General features: G+C 41.9%; 1 protein-coding gene across 2 annotated transcripts in view; it reads left to right on the top strand.

Moving 5' to 3' along the window:
- The window catches only part of ift88 (intraflagellar transport 88 homolog), a 98,497-nt gene that overhangs the window by 46,770 nt on the left and 26,770 nt on the right, over positions 1-24,957 (top strand). For both annotated transcript variants that reach the window (XM_061926110.2, XM_061926111.2), the window contains 5 exons: positions 739-889; positions 4,441-4,556; positions 4,638-4,690; positions 9,863-9,928; positions 10,006-10,112. In XM_061926110.2, the coding sequence (XP_061782094.1) occupies positions 739-889; positions 4,441-4,556; positions 4,638-4,690; positions 9,863-9,928; positions 10,006-10,112 (493 nt within the window). The remainder of the gene's footprint in view (positions 1-738; positions 890-4,440; positions 4,557-4,637; positions 4,691-9,862; positions 9,929-10,005; positions 10,113-24,957) is intronic.

Below are 24,957 nucleotides of genomic sequence, written 5' to 3'. Positions count from 1 at the left end.
GAAGTTGGAAGTTGTTGCTTCTCCATCAGTAATTTTGGAACCGCATGTGTTGCATACTGCAAACCGTTTTGTGTTGACCACCTCGTAATTTTTATACCCAAACAAAATTATTTTAGGTATCATTTTTTGTTCACTGGCGTGTGGTTTGGACATGTCTTCTTCGTTGGTTGTCCTGCAATTTGATTGGATGAATGCTGTGTGATGAAAACAAAGTAGATCTAATTTGATTGGCTGTTGTACTGAGAGCACACCAGCTGACACACGCAACGCTGATAGACAAGTACACAATGAAAAATACGGAGCGCTCCCGGATAACTTTTTCATCTTTGGGTTTTGGGGAAAGTAGCAAGTCATGTCAAGTCATGTCAATTCAAAAGGCTCAAGTCCAAGTGAAGTCACAAGTCATTGATGTTAAAGTCTAAGTCGAGTTGCAAGTCTTTTTACATTTTGTCAAGTCGAGTCTAAAGTCATCAAATTCATGACTCGAGTCTGACTCGAGTCCAAGTCATGTGACTCGAGTCCACACCTCTGCAGTATACTGTTTGATACCAAAACTGTCCAGGCAAGAGATGAATTCCTTTGTAAGTGAATGATTAGTGATGTCCATATGAATATTTCAATCAACTAGCAACATTATGTTTGAAGAGAGTGAGCAAATGTGGGTAAGAAGTGTATGAAACTCTTCAATGAAAGTGTGTGTACTCGCGCCAATATTTGCCTTTGACAAGCGTGTGTCAGCTATGAGCTTCTGGAGGATCCCCAGCAGGCCGTGGACTGGCTGATGCAGGTCATCAGCGTGGTGCCCAACGACCCCAAGGCTTTGGCCAAACTGGGAGATCTGCATGACCTGGATGGGGACAAGTCCCAGGCGTTGCACTACTACTGTGAGGTAAGGCTGGACAATTCATGGAATTTTTGATTTCCGTTCTGGCTTCTCACAATCACACACATTTTTCAACGGGAAAAAAAAGATTAATGGGTCGTGCAACGTGCATGCAAATACCTGAGCTTGTAACGGTGCAACGGATAAGGAGAGTATGATCGGGGAAAAATACCACGTCGACTAGAAGATTCGGATCTAACCGTGGTTTCTACATTTTCTTTGACACGGGGCTTGTATGATGAATAAATCATTAAACTCAACAAAAACAGTAAAGCCGTATTAACGTAACCCCAGACGGAATCACAGAATTGCTCAATAAAACTGAATCCACTGTTCGAATATCAGGGAAATTGGCATAAATGTAAGTGAAATGTTGTCATTGGGAGGAAAAGGAACAATTGTTTGGGAAAATAATGTGTTTGGGACAGCTCATTTATCCCCAGCACACGTCCTGAACTAAACAATGTGGAGACGACCAATTAAATCAGCAATTCAAATACGAATCTAAAGCTAGCAAGAACAAATCCATACGCCAACAACGTCTAATCTGCTTGTGTTGTTGTGAACGACATCATGGATGTAACATCAACGTACAAACAATCATACACAACAACACATCTCATCTGTTGTGTTGTTGTGAACGACATCATGGATGTAACATCAATGTACAAACAATCATACACAACAACACATCTCATCTGTTGTGTTGTTGTGAACGACGTCATGGATGTAACATCAATGTACAAACAATCATACAAAACAACACATCTCATCTGTTGTGTTGTTGTGAACGACATCATGGATGTGACATCAATGTACAAACAATCATACAAAACAACACATCTCATCTGTTGTGTTGTTGTGAACGACATCATGGATGTAACGTCAATGTACAAACAATCATACACATCAACACATCTCATCTGTTGTGTTGTGGTGAACGACATCATGGATGTAACATCAATGTACAATCAATCATACACATCAACACATCTCATCTGTTGTGTTGTTGTGAACGACATCATGGATGTAACATCAATGTACAAACAATCATACAAAACAACACATCTCATCTGTTGTGTTGTTGTGAACGACATCATGGATGTAACATTAATGTACAAACAATCATACAAAACAACACATCTCATCTGTTGTGTTGTTGTGAACGACATCATGGATGTAGCATCAATGTACAAACAATCATACAAAACAACACATCTCATCTGTTGTGTTGTTGTGAACGACATCATGGATGTAACGTCAATGTACAAACAATCATACACATCAACACATCTCATCTGTTGTGTTGTGGTGAACGACATCATGGATGTAACATCAATGTACAATCAATCATACACATCAACACATCTCATCTGTTGTGTTGTGGTGAACGACATCATGGATGTAACATCAATGTACAAACAATCATACACATCAACACATCTCATCTGTTGTGTTGTGGTGAATGACATCATGGATGTAACATCAATGTACAAACAATCATACAAAACAACACATCTCATCTGTTGTGTTGTGGTGAACGACATCATGGATGTAACATCAATGTACAAACAATCATACACATCAACACATCTCATCTGTTGTGTTGTGGTGAATGACATCATGGATGTAACATCAATGTACAAACAGCATTCACAACTTGAGAGGCTCTCTCTTTTTTTTTTTTTAAACAGCCTCCATTCATCAGCTTCAATCTCAGAACTGCAGCACACTTCATCCCTTCACAATAACACATCCGGTCTGACTGCGCTAACAAAATAAAGGTTTCGATAAACGTATCTTACACAAGTATCATGTACCTAAAGCACTTATTGATACATTCACACAATTTTAATGCTTTGACGTAAAATACCAGTCAAAATTGTCCAAAGATGTATTGCACCAATAAATGAAAGGGTTTTTGTATTTATTTCACTCACATTTGTGGGTTTGGACCAGGGGATGTCGTTTTGAGATACTTGTGATTAAGGGCTGTACAAATACATTTTGATTGATTTTATAAAATTGTACTTATGACACAAAAAGTGTCATAAGTGGACCAGCTCTATACTCTGGGCAGGGTCCTTGAGGGTGCATGGGAGTTTGCCCAACCAGTCTACATGTGCTTTGTGGACTTGGAGAAGGCATTCGACCGTGTTCCCCGGGAAGTCCTGTGGGGAGTGCTCAGAGAGTATGGGGTAACGGACTGTCTGATTGTGGCAGTCCGCTCCCTGTATGATCAGTGTCAGAGCTTGGTCCGCATTGCCGGCAGTAAGTCGGACACGTTTCCAGTGAGGGTTGGACTCCGCCAAGGCTGCCCTTTGTCACCCATTCTGTTCATAACCTTTATGGACAGAATTTCTAGGCGCAGTCAAGGCGTTGAGGGGATCTGGTTTGGTGGCTGCAGGATTAGGTCTCTGCTATTTGCAGATGATGTGGTCCTGATGGCTTCATCTGGCCAAGATCTTCAGCTCTCACTGGATCGGTTCATAGCCGAGTGTGAAGCGACTGGGATGGGAATCAGCACCTCCAAGTCCGAGTCCATGGTTCTCTCCCGGAAAAGGGTGGAGTGCCATCTCCGGGTTGGGGAGGAGATCTTGCCCCAAGTGGAGGAGTTCAAGTACCTAGGAGTCTTGTTCACGAGTGAGGGAAGAGTGGATCGTGAGATCGGTGCGGCGTCTTCAGTAATGCGGACGCTGTATCGATCCGTTGTGGTGAAGAAGGAGCTGAGCCGGAAGGCAAAGCTCTCGATTTACCGGTCGATCTACGTTCCCATCCTCACCTATGGTCATGAGCTTTGGGTCATGACCGAAAGGACAAGATCACGGGTACAAGCGGCCCAAATGAGTTTCCTCCGCCGAGTGGCGGGGCTCTCCCTTAGAGATAGGGTGAGAAGCTCTGTCATCCGGGGGGAGCTCAAAGTAAAGCCGCTGCTCCTCCACATGGAGAGGAGCCAGATGAGGTGGTTCGGGCATCTGGTCAGGATGCCACCCGAACGCCTCCCTAGGAAGGTGTTTCGGGCACGTCCAACCGGTAGGAGGCCACGCGGAAGACCCAGGACACGCTGGGAAGACTATCTCTCCCGGCTGGCCTGGGAACGCCTCGAGATCCCCCGGGAGGAGCTGGACGAAGTGGCTGGGGAGAGGGAAGTCTGGGCTTCCCTGCTTAGGCTGCTGCCCCCGCGACCCGACCTCGGATAAGCGGAAGAAGATGGATGGATGGATAGATGGATGGATGACACAAAAAGCACACACTTGTGGTAAAATAAGTGTAAAAGGCAAAAAAAAAAATTCAAAAAAATCAAAATGGAGAAACCGATTTTTGCTTTTTCATTTTGCTATTGTTACTATTTTTTATTATTTTACTTATTTATTTGTTACTCATTTATATACAGTGGTTCTTTTAAAATCTCCTTAAAGTTGAGTTTTGGTGGTACAATACTCATGTTTTCACACTTATGAATAATCGTGTGATTAACCTTTGCCATAATCCTCCAGCCCTACTGTGAGGTACAAAGCTTTGTGTGCTTTTTCACATCCTGCTCTCTCACTGCACAGTCCTTCCGCCTCTTTCCTTGCAACATCGAAGTGATCGAGTGGCTGGCGGCCTACTACGTCCAGACGCAGCTCTACGAGAAGGCCATCCAGTACTTTGAGAGAGCCATACTCGTGCAGTGAGTCACAGCATCCCCCGACTCTTTAAACACACGCGCCTCTTGAACTGAAAATGAGCTTGAAACTCTGGTGTTCCTCAGACCGAGTGAGGTGAGGTGGCAACTCATGGTGGCCAGCTGCTACAGGAGAAGTGGTGAGAAAGGAGTGGTACATGTGATAAAGTACAAACCCCGTTTCCATATGAGTTGGGAAATTGTGTTAGATGTAAATATAAACGGAATACAATGATTTGCAAATCATTTTCAACCCATATTCAGTTGAATATGCTACAAAGACAACATATTTGATGTTCAAACTCATAAACTTTTTTTTTTTTGTGTGCAAATAATCATTAACTTTAGAATTTGATGCCAGCAACACGTGACAAAGAAGTTGGGAAAGGTGGCAATAAATACTGATAAAGTTGAGGAATGCTCATCAAACACTTATTTGGAACATCCCACAGGTGTGCAGGCTAATTGGGAACAGGTGGGGGCCATGATTGGGTATAAAAGTAGATTCCATGAAATGCTCAGTCATTCACAAACAAGGATGGGGCGAGGGTCACCACTTTGTCAACAAATGTGTGAGCAAATTGTTGAACAGTTTAAGAAAAACCTTTCTCAAGCAGCTATTGCAAGGAATTTAGGGATTTCACCATCTACGCTCCGTAATATCATCAAAGGCTCCAGAGAATCTGGAGAAATCACTGCACGTAAGCAGCTAAGCCTGTGACCTTCCATCCCTCAGGCTGTACTGCATCAACAAGCGACATCAGTGTGTAAAGGATATCACCACATGGGCTCAGGAACACTTCAGAAACCCACTGTCAGTAACTACAGTTGGTCGCTACATCTGTAAGTGCAAGTTAAAACTCTCCTATGCAAGGTGAAAACCGTTTATCAACAACACCCAGAAACGCCGTCGGCTTCGCTGGGCCTGAGCTCATCTAAGATGGACTGATACAAAGTGGAAAAGTGTTCTGTGATCTGAGGAGTCCACATTTCAAATTGTTTTTGGAAACTGTGGACGTCGTGTCCTCCGGACCAAAGAGGAAAAGAACCATCCGGATTGTTATAGGCGCAAAGTGTAAAAGGCAGCATGTGTGATGGTATGGGGGTGTATTAGTGCCCAAGACATGGGTAACTTACACATCTGTGAAGGCACCATTAATGCTGAAAGGTACATACAGGTTTTGGAGCAACATATGTTGCCATCCAAGCAACAGTACCATGGACGCCCCTGCTTATTTCAGCAAGACAATGCCAAGCCACGTGTTACATCAACGTGGCTTCATAGTAAAAGAGTGCGGGTACTAGACTGGCCTGCCTGTAGTCCAGACCTGTCTCCCATTGAAAATGTGTGGCACATTATGAAGCCTAAAATAGCACAACGGAGACCCCCGGACTGTTGAACAACTTAAGCTGTACATCAAGCAAGAATGGGAAAGAATTCCACCTGAGAAGCTTCAAAAATGTGTCTCCTCAGTTCCCAAACGTTTACTGAGTGTTGTTAAAAGTAAAGGCCATGTAACACAGTGGTGAACATGCCCTTTCCCAACTACTTTGGCACGTGTTGCAGCCATGAAATTCTAAGTTAATTATTATTCGCAAAAAATAAATAAAGTTTATGAGTTTGAACATCAAATATGTTGTCTTTGTAGCATATTCAACTGAATATGGCTTGAAAAGGATTTGCAAATCATTGTATTCTGTTTATATTTACATCTAACACAATTTTCCGACTCATATGGAAACGGGGTTTGTATACTAGCTAGTAGGGATGTTGCTATCCAGCGCTTTGTAAGTACAGTGCAACCTCCATTTATTGGTTCTTGAACAGGTTTTGTAAATCGAAAAGAGTTCCACATAAAAAAACTATGTAAACATGAATAATTGGTTCCAGCCTCGACAAAAGTCCCTATCTTAGTAAAAAAAAAAAAAGCACACTTTAATCAGTTCGAATCAAACTTTATTTATATAGCACTTTTTGTACACAGGAAAGTCGCAAAGACAAAGTGCTCCACGCACGCAAAAAAAGGAAATAACAGAAGAAAACACATACACACTCTGCACTATTTACAGTAAGAAAACGAAACACGGCAGGCCACTGAGGATGGAGGAAAAACGCTACTTTTGAGGCGTCCACACTGGAGAATCACTCAAATTAACGCCATCCACAAAAAAAGAGTATAAAACATATGATAAAATATATGTAAAATTTAAATATAAATACAACAATAAGTCAATAAAAACATAGCATTCAGAGAATAGTAGTAGTAGTATTTGCAATAAATACAACACAAAACAACACAATAAAAAAATATTTTTAAAAATGTAAGAGTTTTAACATGATCTTTAGACTTTTGGGGGGGGGGGAAGTATACGGTCTTTGCAGTCCTGAGGCTCTTCCATAGGTGGGGGCCACAGTGGCTTGATTCTGCCTCACCTTGGGTCTTTGTTCTAGTATTTGGTAAAGATACAAGTTTTTTGCCAGAGGAGCTAAGGATCTGCAAGGGTTGATACGGTAAAAGCAGGGCAGATAAATAAGATGACACAAGTCCAATAAGACATTTAAAAACTAAATAAATAAACGATAAATGGGTTATACTTGTATAGCGCTTTTCTACCTTCAAGGTACTCAAAGCGCTTTGACAGTATTTCCACATTTACCCATTCACACACACATTCACACACTGATGGCGAGAGCTGCCATGCAAGGTGCTAACCAGCAGCCATCAGGAGCAAGGGTGAAGTGTCTTGCCCAAGGACACAACGGACGTGACTAGGATGGTAGAAGGTGGGGATTGAACCCCAGTATCCAGGAACCCTCTGATTGCTGGCACGGCCACTCTACCAACTTCGCCACTAATAATAGAACTTTAAAATCGACCCAAAAGTGGACAGGAAGCCACTGCAGCAACTTTAAAACTGGTGTAATGTGCTCCCGCCCTCTGGTCTGGTCTATATCAAACAAATATTACACAGGGCTAATGGATCAACAATCATGACGACAAGTTCAACTGTCAGTGTGCACACACAAAAGTCCCTTTAGTGCTCTCAAAAACGTTAACAACCATGTTGCTCCAATAAAAAAAGAAGTCAAATAATTTTTACCCTGCTGTGTGTTACTGTTTCGGAAGGAGACTCCTCTTCTTCCGAGGTCCCTCTCCTCTCTAAGTCTATAAGTCCACAGTGATTCCCTCCTTCTTTCCAAACGTGGGTAATGGCGAGAAAAGAAACCCGAGCAATGAACTGCGTAAATAGGATGTGACGTAGGGGGCTCCGCCTCTCCAAGATCCCTGCGCCCCGTGTGTACTATGCTGCGTTTGTACACAGAGGCGTATTTGTCTCAATCTAAAAGTTGGTCAACCTATATCGTTTCAAAAAGAGGGGTGTGTAAATCCAGGTTCCATGGAGTGCATACTTGCCAACCCTCCCGAATTTTCCGGGAGACTCCCGAAATTCAGCGCCTCTCCCCAAAACCTCCCGGGACAAATATTCTCCCGAATATCTCCCGATTTTCAGCTGGAGCTGGAAGCCACGCCCCCTCCAGCTCCATGCGGACCTGAGTGAGGACAACCTTTTTTCATGACGGGAGGACAACAGGGTGACAAGAATTAAATCATCCAGACTAGAGATAAATTGTATTATTATTATTAAAGGTATTTGCACAACTAATTAACGTTAGCGTTTGTGACACGTCTTGTGCCGTGGGGTTCTTTCAGGTGCGACAGACTGCACGCCAGACGGCTTTGCCAGGTTTACAATCTTTTAATTTTACACAAAGTCTTTTCTCTTCCAACTCTTTTCTATTTCTTTCCTCGCTTTTCAGCTCCTCTTCCTCGCTCGCTCGTCGTCCCGTCTCCGGCTCTCCTCCTCTCTCGCTCCACGTCAGCTTCACTTTGGCTCCTTCCAGTCTCTCTTTCCTCTCTCTCTGCTGCTCCCCTTTTCTTCAGCGAGAGGAGATTGGATGATCGCACCCAGGTGCGCGATCTGCGCACCTGGTCACGATTGTCGTGTCGCTCCCGGTGTGCCCCACCTCGCCACTCGCTCGCCGGCCCTGCCTCTCCACAGCGTTAAAGAGGAGTGCGTCTTTGTAAACACTGAACAGGCACGCCAAACGCGCCTCTCATAGCGAAACGGTGCTTTAGTTTATGAATTTACAACGCAGATACAAATGACACATTCATGTTTTTGTGTAATGATGACAACGTATACTCACGCGGACGATTGACTAGTTGATGGTGATGTCAAGAACGCTGTCGGTTTTCTTTTCAAATGTTCGTTCATAGCCATTGTGCTGCTATGATAGGCCATTTCCGCTCGACACAGTGTGCATACAACAACATTATTAGGCCGTTTATTGAAATACTCCCACACTTTTGACGACTTTTGGCGTGCTTTTTTCCCCTCGCTCGCACTGCTCGCATCGTCTGCTTTGCGCTCCGCCATGACAGTAGTGTGACGTAAATATGCGACGCGTCGACGCACAAAAACGGCGTCGACGTATTTACGTAACCGATGACGTCGACTACGTCGACACGTCGTTTCAGCCTTAGTATCGCATCATCCCTGGTAACTAGTTCTAGCTTTCCATCTCAATATCTGCATTATGTAATGCAGTCCATTGTACGTGTTTGATCCGTGTTATTTCTTTTCTTTGTAGGAAACTACCAGAAATCTCTAGACGCATACAAAGAAATCCACCGCAGGTTTCCTGAAAATGCGGAATGTAATTCAGCTTGATTTTTTTTGTAAACACTGAACAGGCACGCCAAACGCGCCTCTCATAGCGAAACGGTGCTTTAGTTTATGAATTTACAACGCAGATACAAATGACACATTCATGTTTTTGTGTAATGATGACAACGTATACTCACGCGGACGATTGACTAGTTGATGGTGATGTCAAGAACGCTGTCGGTTTTCTTTTCAAATGTTCGTTCATAGCCATTGTGCTGCTATGATAGGCCATTTCCGCTCGACACAGTGTGCATACAACAACATTATTAGGCCGTTTATTGAAATACTCCCACACTTTTGACGACTTTTGGCGTGCTTTTTTCCCCTCGCTCGCACTGCTCGCATCGTCTGCTTTGCGCTCCGCCATGACAGTAGTGTGACGTAAATATGCGACGCGTCGACGCACAAAAACGGCGTCGACGTATTTACGTAACCGATGACGTCGACTACGTCGACACGTCGTTTCAGCCTTAGTATCGCATCATCCCTGGTAACTAGTTCTAGCTTTCCATCTCAATATCTGCATTATGTAATGCAGTCCATTGTACGTGTTTGATCCGTGTTATTTCTTTTCTTTGTAGGAAACTACCAGAAATCTCTAGACGCATACAAAGAAATCCACCGCAGGTTTCCTGAAAATGCGGAATGTAATTCAGCTTGATTTTTCTTTCTCCTCAACTCATCAATGTGGCTGCTGAGCACAGCTGTGTTTTTTTGCGTGCAGGTCTGCGCTTCCTGGTGAGGCTCAGTCAGGACATGGGCCTGCAGGAAGTCCAAGACTACGCCGCCAAGCTGAAGAAGGTGGAGAAGATGAAAGAGCTCAAAGAGCAGGTACGAGTGATGCAACACCTGCAATTCTACTGTCTTGTGTAAAATGGATGTCCGCACATGATTGAAATCGGGAGAATATTCAGAAAGGCTCTCGGGGCTACGTTCACACTGGGTGTCCAATTTGGATTTTCTACTTAAATCCCATCTTTTTATGTAGTCGTTCACATTACAAAACAAAAATGCAAGTCTAATGTGAAGGAATTCTGACGTGCATGCAGACATGACGTCACATGTGTTGCAGTGTTTACACAAGTAAACATGGCTCCAGTTCTAGTAAGTCTCATTTGGGCAGGAAGATTATGTAGTGGTGTAACGGTACGTGTATTTGTATTGAACCGTTTCGGTACGGGGGTTCCGGTTCGGTTGTTCCGGTTCGGTTCGGAGGTGTACCGAACGAGTTTCCACACGGACATATTAAGAACGTTGTGTAAACAATGCACACCGAGGCACAACACACGGCATGCTAGCAGCTAACGGGCTAGGATAGACTGACCATACGTCCTCTTTTCACCGGACATGTCCTCTTTTGCGGAGCTGTCAGGGCGGAGTTTCTTAAATGCCTCAAATGTCCGGCATTTTGAGTTAGGGTTGCGTGTATTTTCAATGTACGTTCAGGGTTAAGAAGGGGTTAAAAACAAAACAAACAGCAGCATTGGTGATGGAGGGGCAGAGACAGAGAGAGAGAGAGAGTTATGATAAACGCGCATGCGTCGCCAGGCTCTGCTTTTTATCCATAGATTTATCACATTTAATTTTTTATTATCTATAGCAGGGGTGTCAAAACTGTGCCGCGGAGGCCATTTGCGGCCCACAGCTAATGTTTTAAAGGCCCACGGCACATTCTAAAAATACTATTAAAATAAACAAAAACATAACAAAAGTGAAATAAAAAAGCTTAAATGTAATTTAGAAAAAGTTGCAATGTTGACTAATAAAACAAAGCTGTTTTTTTTTCTTTCAAACTGTCATTGCTCAAAACATAATATTGAATCAAAATCAATGTTATTATGAATTATTGACCTATCCAAGGTTCCCATTACTTCACATCAAATTTTACACGAAGAAAAATATTTTTGGTGGAAAATTTTGCAAATTTGGTAAATAAATAACCCAAAATTTTATATTTTGTTGTTTTCCTACTGTACCGAAAATGAACCGAACCGTGACCTCTAAACCGAGGTACGTACCGAACCAAAATTTTGGTGTACCGTTACACCCCTAAGATTATGGCAATAATAATAATCACCCTTATTAGGGCCCGCATGGCCCATTGCATAAAGACTCCCAAAGGGAGTCCTTATGCAATGGGACATAAGGACCTATTGAATTTGTAAGGTTTTATTCTTTATTCTTTATTCTTCCGCCGCCACATTAAACTGTAATTTGACCCACTTATGCACATGCTTCAAAACTCACCATATTTGACCCACACATCAGGACCTGCAAAAATTGCCTTTTTAAAAAAAAACGAACCACAAAACTCAAAATTGCGCTTTAGCGCCCCCTAGGGGAAAAAAAAACCTAGACTGCCTGTAACTCCCACTAGGAAGGTCGGAGAGACATGAAACAAAAACCTCTATGTAGGTCTGAATTAGACCTACATTTCATAATAGTACATTGTCGGGCTAAAATCAACAGGAAGTTGGCAATTCCCCCTTCAAGACAAAAAAGTACTAAAAACAGTAACTTTTGCCTCTTTGAGCTGTAATTTGACCCCCTTAACATGCTTCAAAACTCACCGAACTGAACACACACATCAAGACTGGCTAAAATTGCGATGTAATAAAAAAACCTAACCCCAAATCTCAAAATTGCGCTCTTGCGCAATTTTTGAATAAAACGGAGACAAAATTGCTCCTCGGAAGAAAAAAAAATGACAAAACTGCCTGTAACTCCCACTGGGAAGGTCGGAGAGACATGAAACAAAAACCTCTATGTAGGTCTCACTTAGACCTACATTTCATAAATTGACAACCCCCAGCAAAACTCAACAGGAAGTTTGCTATTCCCCCTTCAAAACAAATTTTTTGTAAAAACCGGTCACCTTCCTTCAAAAACTATCTCCTCTGAGCGCGTTTGTCGTTTCGGCTTCAAACTAACACAGGAGAGAGATTAAACCCTTGTGTATAAAATAACAGAACAGCGTTTTAATACCTGCTCCGGTTTTGATTTTATGACCCTTCAAAGACCCGCTGCGCTGATGCTGCTGTTTTTTTAAGATGGCTGCTTAAAAGCAGGAAGCACCAACGTGCCCACACAATGCAGACAAGGTAGGTACACTAGACAAAAGTCTTGGGACACTTCAGACTAAAAGTAGACAAAAGTATTGGGACACTTAGGACTAGCACTGGACAAAAGTATTGGGACATTTAGGACTAGCACCTGCCAAATACGCGGGCCCGACCAATGCTGCTTGCAGCTTTAATTGTGATTGATATTGAAATCATGATTATTCCTTATTTGAAAACACAAGTATTTGTTGTTCCACCAAAACTCCACATTTAATATAATTTAAAATAAAAGCAGATATAAATTAGTAACTAACAAACAAGCAAAATAATGATACTACTAAAACTAAATTGAAATAACAAAAGCAATATAATAACAATAAAATTCAGTTTTTCTGTTTTTAATTTTTTTATTTTTTTATCCCGTTTTTTACCTTTTACATTTGTACTCTTAGTGTCATAGATAAAATGTTATAAAATGGGAAAAAAAGGTCAAAGCATAATAATTGTGTAAATGTATTAAGAAACGCTTTAAGTATATTTAGCTTGTGTAAGGCACGTTTTGGAAACCTTTATTTTGTTAGTGCATTTGGACCGGATGTTGTGCACAGCGCTTTTATGGTGACGGGGGGAAGTGGTGTTGCTGTTCTGAGCTTGACGAGTAAGGAGACAAGTTGTTATAAAAAACAAGAACAAAGAGAGCCTTTCCAAATTGTGACTCCTGTTTGTACATTTCATTTCATTTCATTTTTATTTATCTCCTTCATTGATGTGCATCTTTGATCGATAGACAATTATACCTCAATTATTCAATTATACATTTAACATTTGACAACCTTTCCCTCACATTTATGTCAATTTCCCTGATATTCTGTGTCTAACAGCGGATTCCATTTTATCGGCTATTTCTCTGACTCCGTTGGTGGTTACGTCAATGCGGAAATAGCTTACTTTTTCTGTTGCGTTTACTGATAATTGATGAGGAACATTGGAGCAGTGTCAAATAAAATGTAGACGTGGTCTACACTCACTCATCCGTTTCATTGTTACAAACTCAGGAATTTGCATGCACGTTGGACGGCTCATTATTCGTCTATTTTTCAATTACAATATTTTTATGATCTAAATCAGGGGTGCTCACACTTTTTCTGCAGGCGAGCTACTTTTCAATTGATCAAGTCGTGGGGATCTACCTCATTCATATATATCATTTATATTTACTTATTTATGAAATATATGTTTTTGTTAACAAGTTAAAGGTGTTTAATGATAATGCAAGCATGTTTAACACACATTAAAGGTGTTTAATGATAATACAAGTATGTTTAATACATATAGTTAATATTGTTAACAAGTTAAAGGTGTTTAAAGATAATGCAAGCATGTTTAACACATATAGTTAATATTGTTAACAAGTTAAAGGTGGTTGAAAATAATACAAGCATGTTTAACACAAATAGTTAATATTGTTAACAAGTTAAAGGTGGTTAAAGATAAAACAAGCATGTTTAACACATATAGTTAATATTGTTAACAACTTAAAGGTGTTTAAAGATAATACAAGCATGTTTAACACATATAGTTAATATTGTTAACAAGTTAAAGGTGTTTAAAGATAATACAAGCATGTTTAACACATATAGATTCCTTTCTTTCATGAAGGCAAGAATATAAGTTGGTGTATTACCTGATTGTGATGACTTGCATTGATTGGAATCAGACAGTGGTGCTGATAACGTCCGCATTTTCGAATGGAGGAGAAAAAAAGTCCTCCTTTCTGTCCAATACCACATGAAAGTGGTTGGTTTTTGGCATCTTATTTGTCCAGCTTCCGTACTCCTTTGTATACACTTTACAAGAAATACGTTGTCGGCAAACTCCGTAGCTTGCTAGCTTGTGCACGCCAGCTTTCTGAGACTCTTATTTTGGTAGCGCAGGCAGGATGAAGCAGAGCTTTTATTGTGCAACTGTGCAGTCGGTCTTTGGAGTTTTGACGACAGGTACGGCGCCAGAGTCTGTTGAAATAAAGTGTTTCTCGCCTTCCAGTCGGTAATTTTAATGAGCTGGCAGCAGCCAGCGTCATCTCAGAAGACCCTCGGGTGCCGTGAATGTCAATCAAGTGACGAAAGTGACGTCGTAGTGAAGATTTATGATCGCTCATTTTTAGGACTATTTTTTTAATGCCTGGCTGGTGATCGACTGACACACCCTCCGAGATCGACCGGTAGATCGCGATCGACGTAATGAGCACCCCTGATCTAAATTGTCCGATTAATTTGATTAATTGTCCAGCCCAAGTCTCAGTGCTGGCGCATTCGTGGCAATTTCAAGGATTTTGTGCAATCAAAGTCAACATTTTCTGAATCGAATTATTGTGTGTGTAAGATTAAGAAGGAAAAGGGCAATTTTGCAGTTTGTGGAACATTTGCTTTAATGTCTGCTCCAAAGAGCGTGTAGGCGAGCAGTCGGACACAGGAGTTGTGGAACATTGATGCGAGTTTCTAAAACATTATTCTCGCTTGTTTTCTGCTCATTTGTCAACCATTTATTTGGCAACTGTCTATTTTGGCAAAGAATTATGACGCTTACCGCTTTTTGACGACGTTCTAGTCAGATAAACGTGACTGGAGTCGCATCGGACACATCATCTGATTTACAGTTAGGTCCATAAATATTTGGACATTGACACAATTTTCAGTATTCCAACTCTGTACAACACCACAATGGATTTGAAATGAAACAATCCAGATGTGCTTTAAGTGCAGACTTTGAGCTTTAATTTGAGGGTATTTACATCCAAATCAGGTGAACGGTGTAGGAATTACAACACATTTTATATGTGCCTTCCACTTTTTAAGGGACCAAAAGTAATTGGACAAACTAACATAATCATAAATCAAATTGTCACTTTTTAATACTTTGTTGCAAATCCTTTGCAGTCAATGACAGCCTGAAGTGTGGAACACATAGACATCACCAGACGCTGGGTTTGGTCCCTGGTGATGCTCTGCCGGGCCTCTGTTGCAGCTGTCTTCACTTCCTGCTTGTTCTTTGGGCATTTTCCCTTCAGTTTTGTCTTCAGCAAGTGAAATTCATGCTCAATCGGAGTCAGGTCAGGTGATTGACTTGGCCATTGCACAACATTCCACTTCTTTGCCTTAAAAAACGATTTGGTTGCTTTCGCAGTATGCTTCGGGTCAGTGTCCATCTGCACTGTGAAGCACCGTCCAATGACTTTTGAAGCATTTGGCTGAATATGAGCAGATAATATTGCCCCAAACACTTCAGAATTCATTCTGCTGCTACTGTCAGCTGTCACATCATCAATAAATATAAGAGATCCAGTTCCACTGGCAGCCATGCATGCCACTACCACCACCATGCTTCACTGAGGAGGTGCTATGCTTTGGATCTTGAGCAGTTCCTTCCCTTCTCCATACTCTTCTCTTTCCATCATTCTGCTACAAGTTGATCTTGGTCTCATCTGTCCATAAGATGTTGTTCCAGAACTGCACAGGTTCTTTTACATGTTTCTTGGCAAACTCTAATCTGGCCTTCCTGTTTTTGAGGCTCACCCATGGTTTACACCTTGTGATGAAACCTCTGTATTTCCTCTGGAGAAGTCTTCTCTTAATTGTTGACTTGGACACAGATACACCTACCTCCTGGAGACTTTTCTTCATCTGGCCAACTGTTGTGAAGGGTTTTTTCTTGACAAGGGAAAGGATTTGCCTGTTATCCACCACACTTGTTTTCCGTGGTCTTCCAGGTCTTTTGGTGTTGCTGAGCTCAGCAGTGCGTTCTCTCTTTTTAGGAATGTACCAAACAGTTGATTTGGCCACACCTCATGTTTTTGCTATCTCTCTGATGGCTTTGTTTTGATTTTTCAGCCTAATGATGGCTTGCTTCACTGATAGTGACAGCTCTTTGGACTTCATATTGAGAGATGACCTCCCCAGATTCAAAATGAATATACCACACTTGAAATGACATCTAGGCCTTTTATCTGCTCTTTGTAAATGGAATAAATGAAAAAAAACAAGGGAATAACACACACCTGGCCATGTAACAGCTGAGTAGCCAATTGTCCAATTACTTTTGGTCCCTTAAAAAGTGGAAGGCACATATAAAATGTGTTGTAGTTCCTACACCGTTCACCTGATTTGGATGTAAATACCCTCAAATTAAAGCTCAAAGTCTGCACTTAAAGCACATCTGGATTGTTTCATTTCAAATCCATTGTGGTGTTGTACAGAGCTGGAATACTGAAAATTGTGTCAATGTCCAAATATTTATGGACCTAACTGTATATCCACAAATAAAAGAGACCCGAGTCGGATTTGAAACATTCAGGATTGCACTGTTCACACTGACATGAAAAATTCCAATACAGGTCACATAAGGCGCAAAAAAAAAATTGACCTGCAGTGTGAACAGGGCCTACGTTTAAGGCTTGTCTTTTCTCATATCTGTTCCCACCCTCACTGATTGAAAACAACTGGGTGTGTGTTGTGGCCAGAAAGGGCGTCAGTGGTCAGTGCTGGAGGATGAGAAACATCTGTCTTTTCCCCTCTTCCTTCTATGGAGAGGACTGCAGAGGAGGATATTCAACTCAATTGTTTTGGGGAAAGCTACATTTAAATAGTCTAATTTGCATATTATGGCGAACCGGCGTCCTCTACTGCAGTGTTTTTCAACCTTTTTTGAGCCAAGGCACATTTTTTGCGTTGAAAAAACTCATTTGATAGTAAAAAGTCGTTGTCACAATTGTTGGATATGACTTTAAGCCATAACCAAGCATGCATCAATATAGCTCTTGTCTCAAAGTAGGTGTACTGTCACCACCTGTCACATCACACCCTGACTTATTTGGACTTTTTTGCTGTTTTCCTGTGTGTAGTGTTTTACTTTGTCTTGCGCTCCTATTTTGGTGGCTATTTCTCTTTTTTTGGTATTTTCCTGTAGCAGTTTCATGTCTTCCTTTGAGCGATATTTCCCGCATCTACTTTGTTTTAGCAATCAAGAATATTTCAGTTGTTTTTATCCTTCTTTGTGGGGACATTGTTGACTGTCATGTCATGTTCGGATGTACATTGTGGACGCCGTCTTTGCTCCACAGTAAGTCTTTGCTGTTGTCCAGCATTCTGTTTTTGTTGACTTTGTAGCCAGTTCAGTTTTAGTTTTGTTCTGCATAGTCTTCCCTAAGCTTCAATGCCTTTTCTTAGAGGCACTCACCCTTTTGTTTATTTTTGGTTTAAGCATTAGACACCTTTTTACCTGCACGCTGCCTCCCGCTGTTTCCGACACCTACAAAGCAATTAGCTACCGGCTGCCACCTATTGATATGGAAGAGTATTACACGGTTACTCTGCTGAGCTCTAGACAGCACCGACACTCAACAACAACACATCATTTGCAGAATATAATTACTGGTTTGCAAAAAATAATTTTAACCCAAATAGGTGAAATTAGATAATCTCCCACGGCACACCAGACTGTACAGTGGTTGAAAAACACTGCTCTACAGTAGACATTTGCATACTTGCCAACCTTGAGACCTCCGATTTCGGGAGGTGGCGGGCGGGGGGCGTGGTTGGGGGCGGGGCGTGGTTGGGGGCGTGGTTAAGAGGGGAGGAGTATATTTACAGCTAGGATTCACCAAGTCAAGTATTTTTTATATATATATATATATATATATATATATATATATATATATATATATATATATATATAAGAAATACTAAGTCAAGTATTTCATATATATATATATATATATATATATGTATATATATATATATATATATATATATATATATATATATATATATATATATATATATATATATATATAAAATAAATACTTGAATTTCAGTGTTCATTTATTTACACATATACACACACATAACACTCATCTACTCATTGTTGAGTTAAGGGTTGAATTGTCCATCCTTGTTCTATTTGTCACTATTTTTCTAACCATGCTGAACGCCCTCACTGATGATGCATTGCTTTGTGGCACGCAAAAAGTGCTTTCATCAAATGCACTAGATGGCAGTATTGTCCTGTTTAAGAGTGTCACAACATTGCTGTTTACGGCAGACGGACTGCTTTATGGTAGACGAAATGCTGTTGTTGTGTGTTGTTGCCGCGGCTGGGAGGACGTTAATGAAACTGCCTAACAATAAACCCACATAAGAAACCAAGAACTCGCCCTCGATCATTCTACAGTTATAACGTGATTGGGCAGGTACGCTGTTTATATTGTGTGCCTGAATTTCGGGAGATTTTCGGGAGAAAATTTGGCCCGGGAGGTTTTCGGGAGAGGCGCTGAATTTCGGGAGTCTCCCGGAAAATCCGGAAGGGTTGGCAAGTATGCATTTGATTTTGGTCTATTTATTTTGTCCGAGTTACAGGAGGGTTCTGCTCTTTTTAAGGGCCACCAGTTGAATAGCCCGAAATGATGACAATTAGAGGATCTAAAATGGAACCTTGAGGAACACCAATAGTATCACTAGAATATGCAATTCCAGTAGAAATTGCATGTGAATGCTTCGTGTGTGCAAGCCGCCCATATGCGGGGGCCAAAGTGAAATCCTTAAATGTCCATGGTGGGTGGAGAGTGTGGATGGTGGAATGGTTTGAATCATTTGAGAAATGTAGAAGGTTGAAAATGCCCATTCACTTTAAATGGGGAAACATTCCTGGTAATCAGGGAAAATTTGGAACCTGGAAAACTTTTTGGCTGGAATGTCCAGGGTGAGTGGAGTGTGTGGATGGTGGAACGCCTCAAATCGGATGAGAAATGTGGGATATGAAGAGGTTTGTAACTGCCCATTAATTTTCATTGGGAAAAAGTTCCTGGTAATTACTGGTAATCAGGTAAATTTTGGAACCCCGGAAACACTTTAGCTTGAATGTCCATGATGGATGGAGAGTGTGGATGGTGGAACGGTTCAAATCATTTGAGTAATGTGGGATATGAAGAGGTTTGTAACTGCCCATTCATTTTCATTGGGGAAAAGTTCCTGGTAATTACTGGTAATCAGGTAAATTTTGGAACCCGGAAACACTTTAGCTTGAATGTCCATGATGGATGGAGAGTGTGGATGGTGGAACGCCTCAAATCGGATGAGAAATGTGGGATATGAAGAGGTTTGTAACTGCCCATTAATTTTCATTGGGAAAAAGTTCCTGGTAATTACTGGTAATCAGGTAAATTTTGGAGCCCGGAAACACTTTAGCTTGAATGTCCATGATGGATGGAGAGTGTGGATGGTGGAACGGTTCAAATCATTTGAGTAATGTGGGATATGAAGAGGTTTGTAACTGCCCATTCATTTTCATTGGGAAAAAGTTCCTGGTAATTACTGGTAATCAGGTAAATTTTGGAGCCCGGAAACACTTTAGCTTGAATGTCCATGATGGATGGAGAGTGTGGATGGTGGAATGGTTTGAATCATTTGAGAAATGTAGAAGGTTGAAAATGCCCATTCACTTTAAATGGGGAAACATCCCTGGTAATCAGGGAAAATTTGGAACCTGGAAAACTTTTTGGCTGGAATGTCCAGGGTGTGTGGAGTGTGTGGATGGTGGAACGCCTTAAATCGGATGAGAAATGTGGGATATGAAGAGGTTTGTAACTGCCCATTAATTTTCATTGGGAAAAGGTTCCTGGTAATTACTGGTAATCAGGTAAATTTTGGAGCCCGGAAACACTTTAGCTTGAATGTCCATGATGGATGGAGAGTGTGGATGGTGGAACGGTTCGAATCATTTGAGAAATGTGGCCTATGTAGAAGGTTGTGTATTGCCCATTCACTTTGAATGGGGAAACATTCCTGGTAATCAGGGAGAATTTGGAACCCGGAAAACTTTTTGGCTGGAATGTCCAGGGTGTGTGGAGTGTGTGTGGATGGTGGAACGCCTCAATTCGGATGAGAAATGTGGGATATGAAGAGGTTTGTAACTAGTGTCGGAGGCAGATATTTACATATATCTGAATTTAAGTTGTACTTCTTTCATTTCTTAGTCATATTTGAACACAGCTCGTGTTTTCCATTTATTCTCTTGATGCTCTGTCAGCAAGTATACTATGTGTGTAAACCTTGAGTACTTTGGAATGTGTTTAGACTAGCATTTTGTTTTGTCTACAGAGATGGGACGAGAGGGAGGGTGGTGGGATCGGGAAGACAGACCATTTTGGGGAGGCGCGATAGAATGTTCTAGGGTTAGACTGGTCTCAATCAAAATGTATATTGGCAAAGCTTTGAGAATATACAGCAAAATACCTATTCTGTCTCTGGTGGTTTTTCAACTCAGCTTTAAGTGTCGGAAAGAACTTGGGAGCGAATTGTGACTTGAATTCCCTGGGAGGAACAACTGGTCCAAAACGCAACACTAGCCATTCATTGTCACTGTGAAAATCCATCCATCCATCCATCCATCTTCTTCCGCTTATCCGAGGTTGGGTCGCGGGGGCAGCAGCCTAAGCAGGGAAGCCCAGACTTCCCTCTCCCCAGCCACTTCGTCCAGCTCTTCCTGTGGGACCCCGAGGCGTTCCCAGGCCAGCCGGGAGACATAGTCTTCCCAACGTGTCCTGGGTCTTCCTCGCGGCCTCCTACCGGTTGGACGTGCCCTAAACACCTCCCTAGGGAGGCGTTCGGGTGGCATCCTGACCAGATGCCCGAACCACCTCATCTGGCTCCTCTCGATGTGGAGGAGCAGCGGCTTTACTTTGAGCTCCTCCCGGATGGCAGAGCTTCTCACCCTATCTCTAAGGGAGAGACCCGCCACCCGGCGGAGGAAACTCATTTCGGCCGTCATAACCCAAAGCTCATGACCATAGGTGAGGATGGGAACGTAGATCGACCGGTAAATTGAGAGCTTTGCCTTCCGGCTCAGCTCCTTCTTCACCACAACGGACCGATACAGCGTCCGCATTACTGAAGACGCCGCACCGATCCGCCTGTCGATCTCACGATTCACTCTTCCCTCACTCGTGAACAAGACTCCGAGGTACTTGAACTCCTCCACTTGGGGCAAGATCTCCTCCCCAACCCGGAGATGGCACTCCACCCTTTTCCGGACGAGAACCATGGACTCGGACTTGGAGGTGCTGATTCTCATCCCAGTCGCTTCACACTCAGCTGCGAACCGATCCAGTGAGAGCTGAAGATCCTGGCCAGATGAAGCCATCAGGACCACATCATCTGCAAAAAGCAGAGACCTAATCCTGCAGCCACCAAACCAGATCCCCTCAACGCCTTGACTGCGCCTAGAAATTCTGTCCATAAAGGTTATGAACAGAATCGGTGACAAAGGGCAGCCTTGGCGGAGTCCAACCCTCACTGGAAACGTGTCCGACTTACTACCGGCAATGCGGACCAAGCTCTGGCACTGATCATACAGGGAGCGGACTGCCACAATCAGACAGTCCGATACCCCATACTCTCTGAGCACTCCCCACAGGACTTCCCGAGGGACACGGTCGAATGCCTTCCCCAAGTCCACAAAACACATGTAGACTGGTTGGGCAAACTCCCATGCACCCTCAAGGACCCTGCCGAGAGTATAGAGCTGGTCCACAGTTCCACGACCAGGACGAAAACCACACTGTGAAAATGTTCTTGGTAATTAATGGTAATCAGGTACATTTTGGAACCCGCACACACTTTAGCTGGAATGTCCAGGGTGAGAGGGGTGTGTGGATGGTGGAACGGCTCGAATCAGGTAAAAATGTGGGAGTTGTGCAATTTAGAACATTTTGGCCCATACATTTTTTTCTATCAGGGAAAAAATTCCTGTAAAACCTGCAATTCTGAGTAATCTGGGATATTTTGGAAACATTTTTTCAATAAGGCCTCGATTCTCGGCCGAGAAGCCTGTTTTGATCGGAAAATTGTGGGCTGTGAAAGCCGGCAAACTTTGTCGAAATAAGAAGTGGAATGCTTGGGCCTTCACACAACCACAGAAGTGAAATGACTCCTGACTTCATCTGAAGTAAACAAGCTACAGCAACACCTTAGTTACATAAAGGGAACTATGAATAAACATGTAAAGTTGCCTTTGAGGAACGCCTCGGTTATGTAAATCACAAGTTCGGACGCCAGTGTTCTCAGGTTCAAATGTCAATACAAGGATCTGCCAATGTATAGAGGAACTTGGACCACGGTGAACACAAAAAATGTTTTGAACTGAACTCGTGGGCCAGTTGAATAGCCCTGCTACTTACGCAATAGTTGAATCCCGTTTGATTGGTGTGATTCAAACACACGTATTCATTTACGTGTCAGAAGGCTGGAGTCTCTCTGTGTTCTGTTCTCTGTGATTGCTGCTGGATGTGATTCATTCGTGTCCTAGAATAGAATAATAGAAGCACATGGCACTGTCCTGGTACATGTGGAGAGCCAGCAGCAACTGACGGGTACGACTACTTAGTCAATGAGCGCTGAGAACGCTGCTTCCAAGTCCCTGAATCCTCCAAGTTCCCAAAAAATCTTTGACCGCAACTATTTGACTAGTTGCTGGACTCGCTTTGGGACAAAATAAATTGCACAATTTGCGACTCCAACAATGCTGTCATAGCTCTAATAAGTATCACATTGTTTTATTGTGATGGGCTTTTTCCACAGAAGACAGGAGGACATGTGTCATGGAAGGTTCTGGTGTCACACATTCTTTTCCTGCATTCAAGACAAAACAATTTGCGGCAATAGCATACCTGCCAACTACTCCGGTTTTCCCGTAATTAGTACGGTTTTCATCAACCTATTCCGGGTTACGGTTGCAGTTTTATTCACGAAATCGCGTAACAACAATGACAATCGACACTGCTTCCCGTAACTTCCTATCGAGCCATTCCGAATGCCATGCGCGAGGCTATTTATAGCACCGCTGCCAAGCACGAGGCACCTGTTGCCCATTGTTTCCGAACGAGCGAACGATCATGGAATCAGCCGGAGAAAAATCGCAAACGAGTCTTAAACCGAAAAGAAAACTGCAGTCATTCCGTGAAGAATATTCAAAAGCCTATCCGGGAATAATTATCCGTTCCAAAAAGGGTGAAAACTACGCGAATTGCACCTTGTGCAGACAAGATTTTTCGATCGGACACGGAGGAATTAGCGATGTAAAAGACCACGTTGGGACAAAAAAACACAAGTCTAATGCCGTTGCTAGCGATACAAGTGGAAAACTTTCAACGTTTTTCGTCGCCCAAACAGATTCTTTGGATGTGATAAATGCCGAAGAATTTGGATTTTAGCCTACAAAAAGGTAATGACACCAATGTTATCTATTGGAATTGTTTAAGGTCAAGGTCAAGGTTCAACTTTATTGTCCCCGCGGGGAAATTTGTCTTGGGCACAGTGCATCATTGCTTTCTTAACATACCCAAAAACACAAGCACAGACACAACCACAACCATACAACTAACATTTAAACATCAGAACATGGAGCTTGATAGACATAGGTGGCACTTTGATGTAGGCATAAAATCTACAGTATGGGGATAAAGATAAAGTACCAATGTGCATTGCACTAGAGCTCATGGATAAAGTGCTGTGTGCTAAAGTGCTTAGTTCTAAAGTGCTATGTGCTAAAAAAGTGCTAACCTATGTATTAAAATTCTATTGCACATTGTTGGTCAGCTTAATGGAGGCTGGAACAAATGATAATTTAAGGCGGTTAGATTTGCATAGTGGGACCCGGAGTCTTCTCCCTGATGGCAGGGTTCCATATTCAGGAAAGAGTGGGTGTTGTGAGTTGGAAATAATTTTCTTAGCTTTTTTCCTAACTGCCTGCTCATAGATGCTCTGTATAGGCTCATATTCTTTCCTCCCTACGATTTTCATTGCCGTTTTAGGCATGCCGGCCAGTTTGCTTTTTAGCTTAACGGTTAGGTTGCCAAACCATGAGGTGATCCCGTATCTAATGATGCTCTCTACAATGGCACGGTAGAAAATCATCATGATATGGCTGCTTACGCCGTTTAGTACTGTTATACTGTTAAAAGTGTTTATACTATTTATGCTTTCAAGTCCAAGTTGAAGAAATCTTGTTAAATGTTGACAGCATAACTACCAAAATACAGAAGTATGTCCTTAATATTTTTGCAGTGCTATTTCTGTTGAAAAGTTCAAATGATTACATTAGAGATGTGATGTGCCACTTTTCAAGTGTCTGATGGCTTCAATTAATTTTCATGAATTTTTCATATTTTGAATTCTTTTGAAAGGCTTACAAAAAAACTACATTTGAATTGTAATTCCATGCTATTGACAGGACTATTAATTTGAATGAAGTTAGCTTACCATGTTTACAGTATGATAATTGTGATAGAAATGTGAATTTTAGGCACAGAATATTTTTTACAATTGAACAAGGCAGTAGATTATACAAGCTTGGACAGAAAGTTAATAATGACATTGGAATTGTTTAGTACTGTTTTACCATTTGTTTACTGTAAAAAGTGTTTATACTTTCAATGAACAAATTGAAGTCTTGTGAAAGGTTGACAGGATAACTGGCATTAACTGTCAAAATAATTTCAAACTATTGAAGTTAGCTTACAGAATAAACATGTCAATCAACCCATATGATTTTTGCTGTAATATTTT

This window comes from Nerophis lumbriciformis, linkage group LG31 (assembly GCF_033978685.3).
Source record: "Nerophis lumbriciformis linkage group LG31, RoL_Nlum_v2.1, whole genome shotgun sequence".
Taxonomy (NCBI): Eukaryota; Metazoa; Chordata; class Actinopteri; order Syngnathiformes; family Syngnathidae; genus Nerophis; species Nerophis lumbriciformis.
The sequence above is the reverse complement of the archived record's forward strand: the minus strand, read 5'-3'. Positions and strand labels throughout refer to the sequence as shown.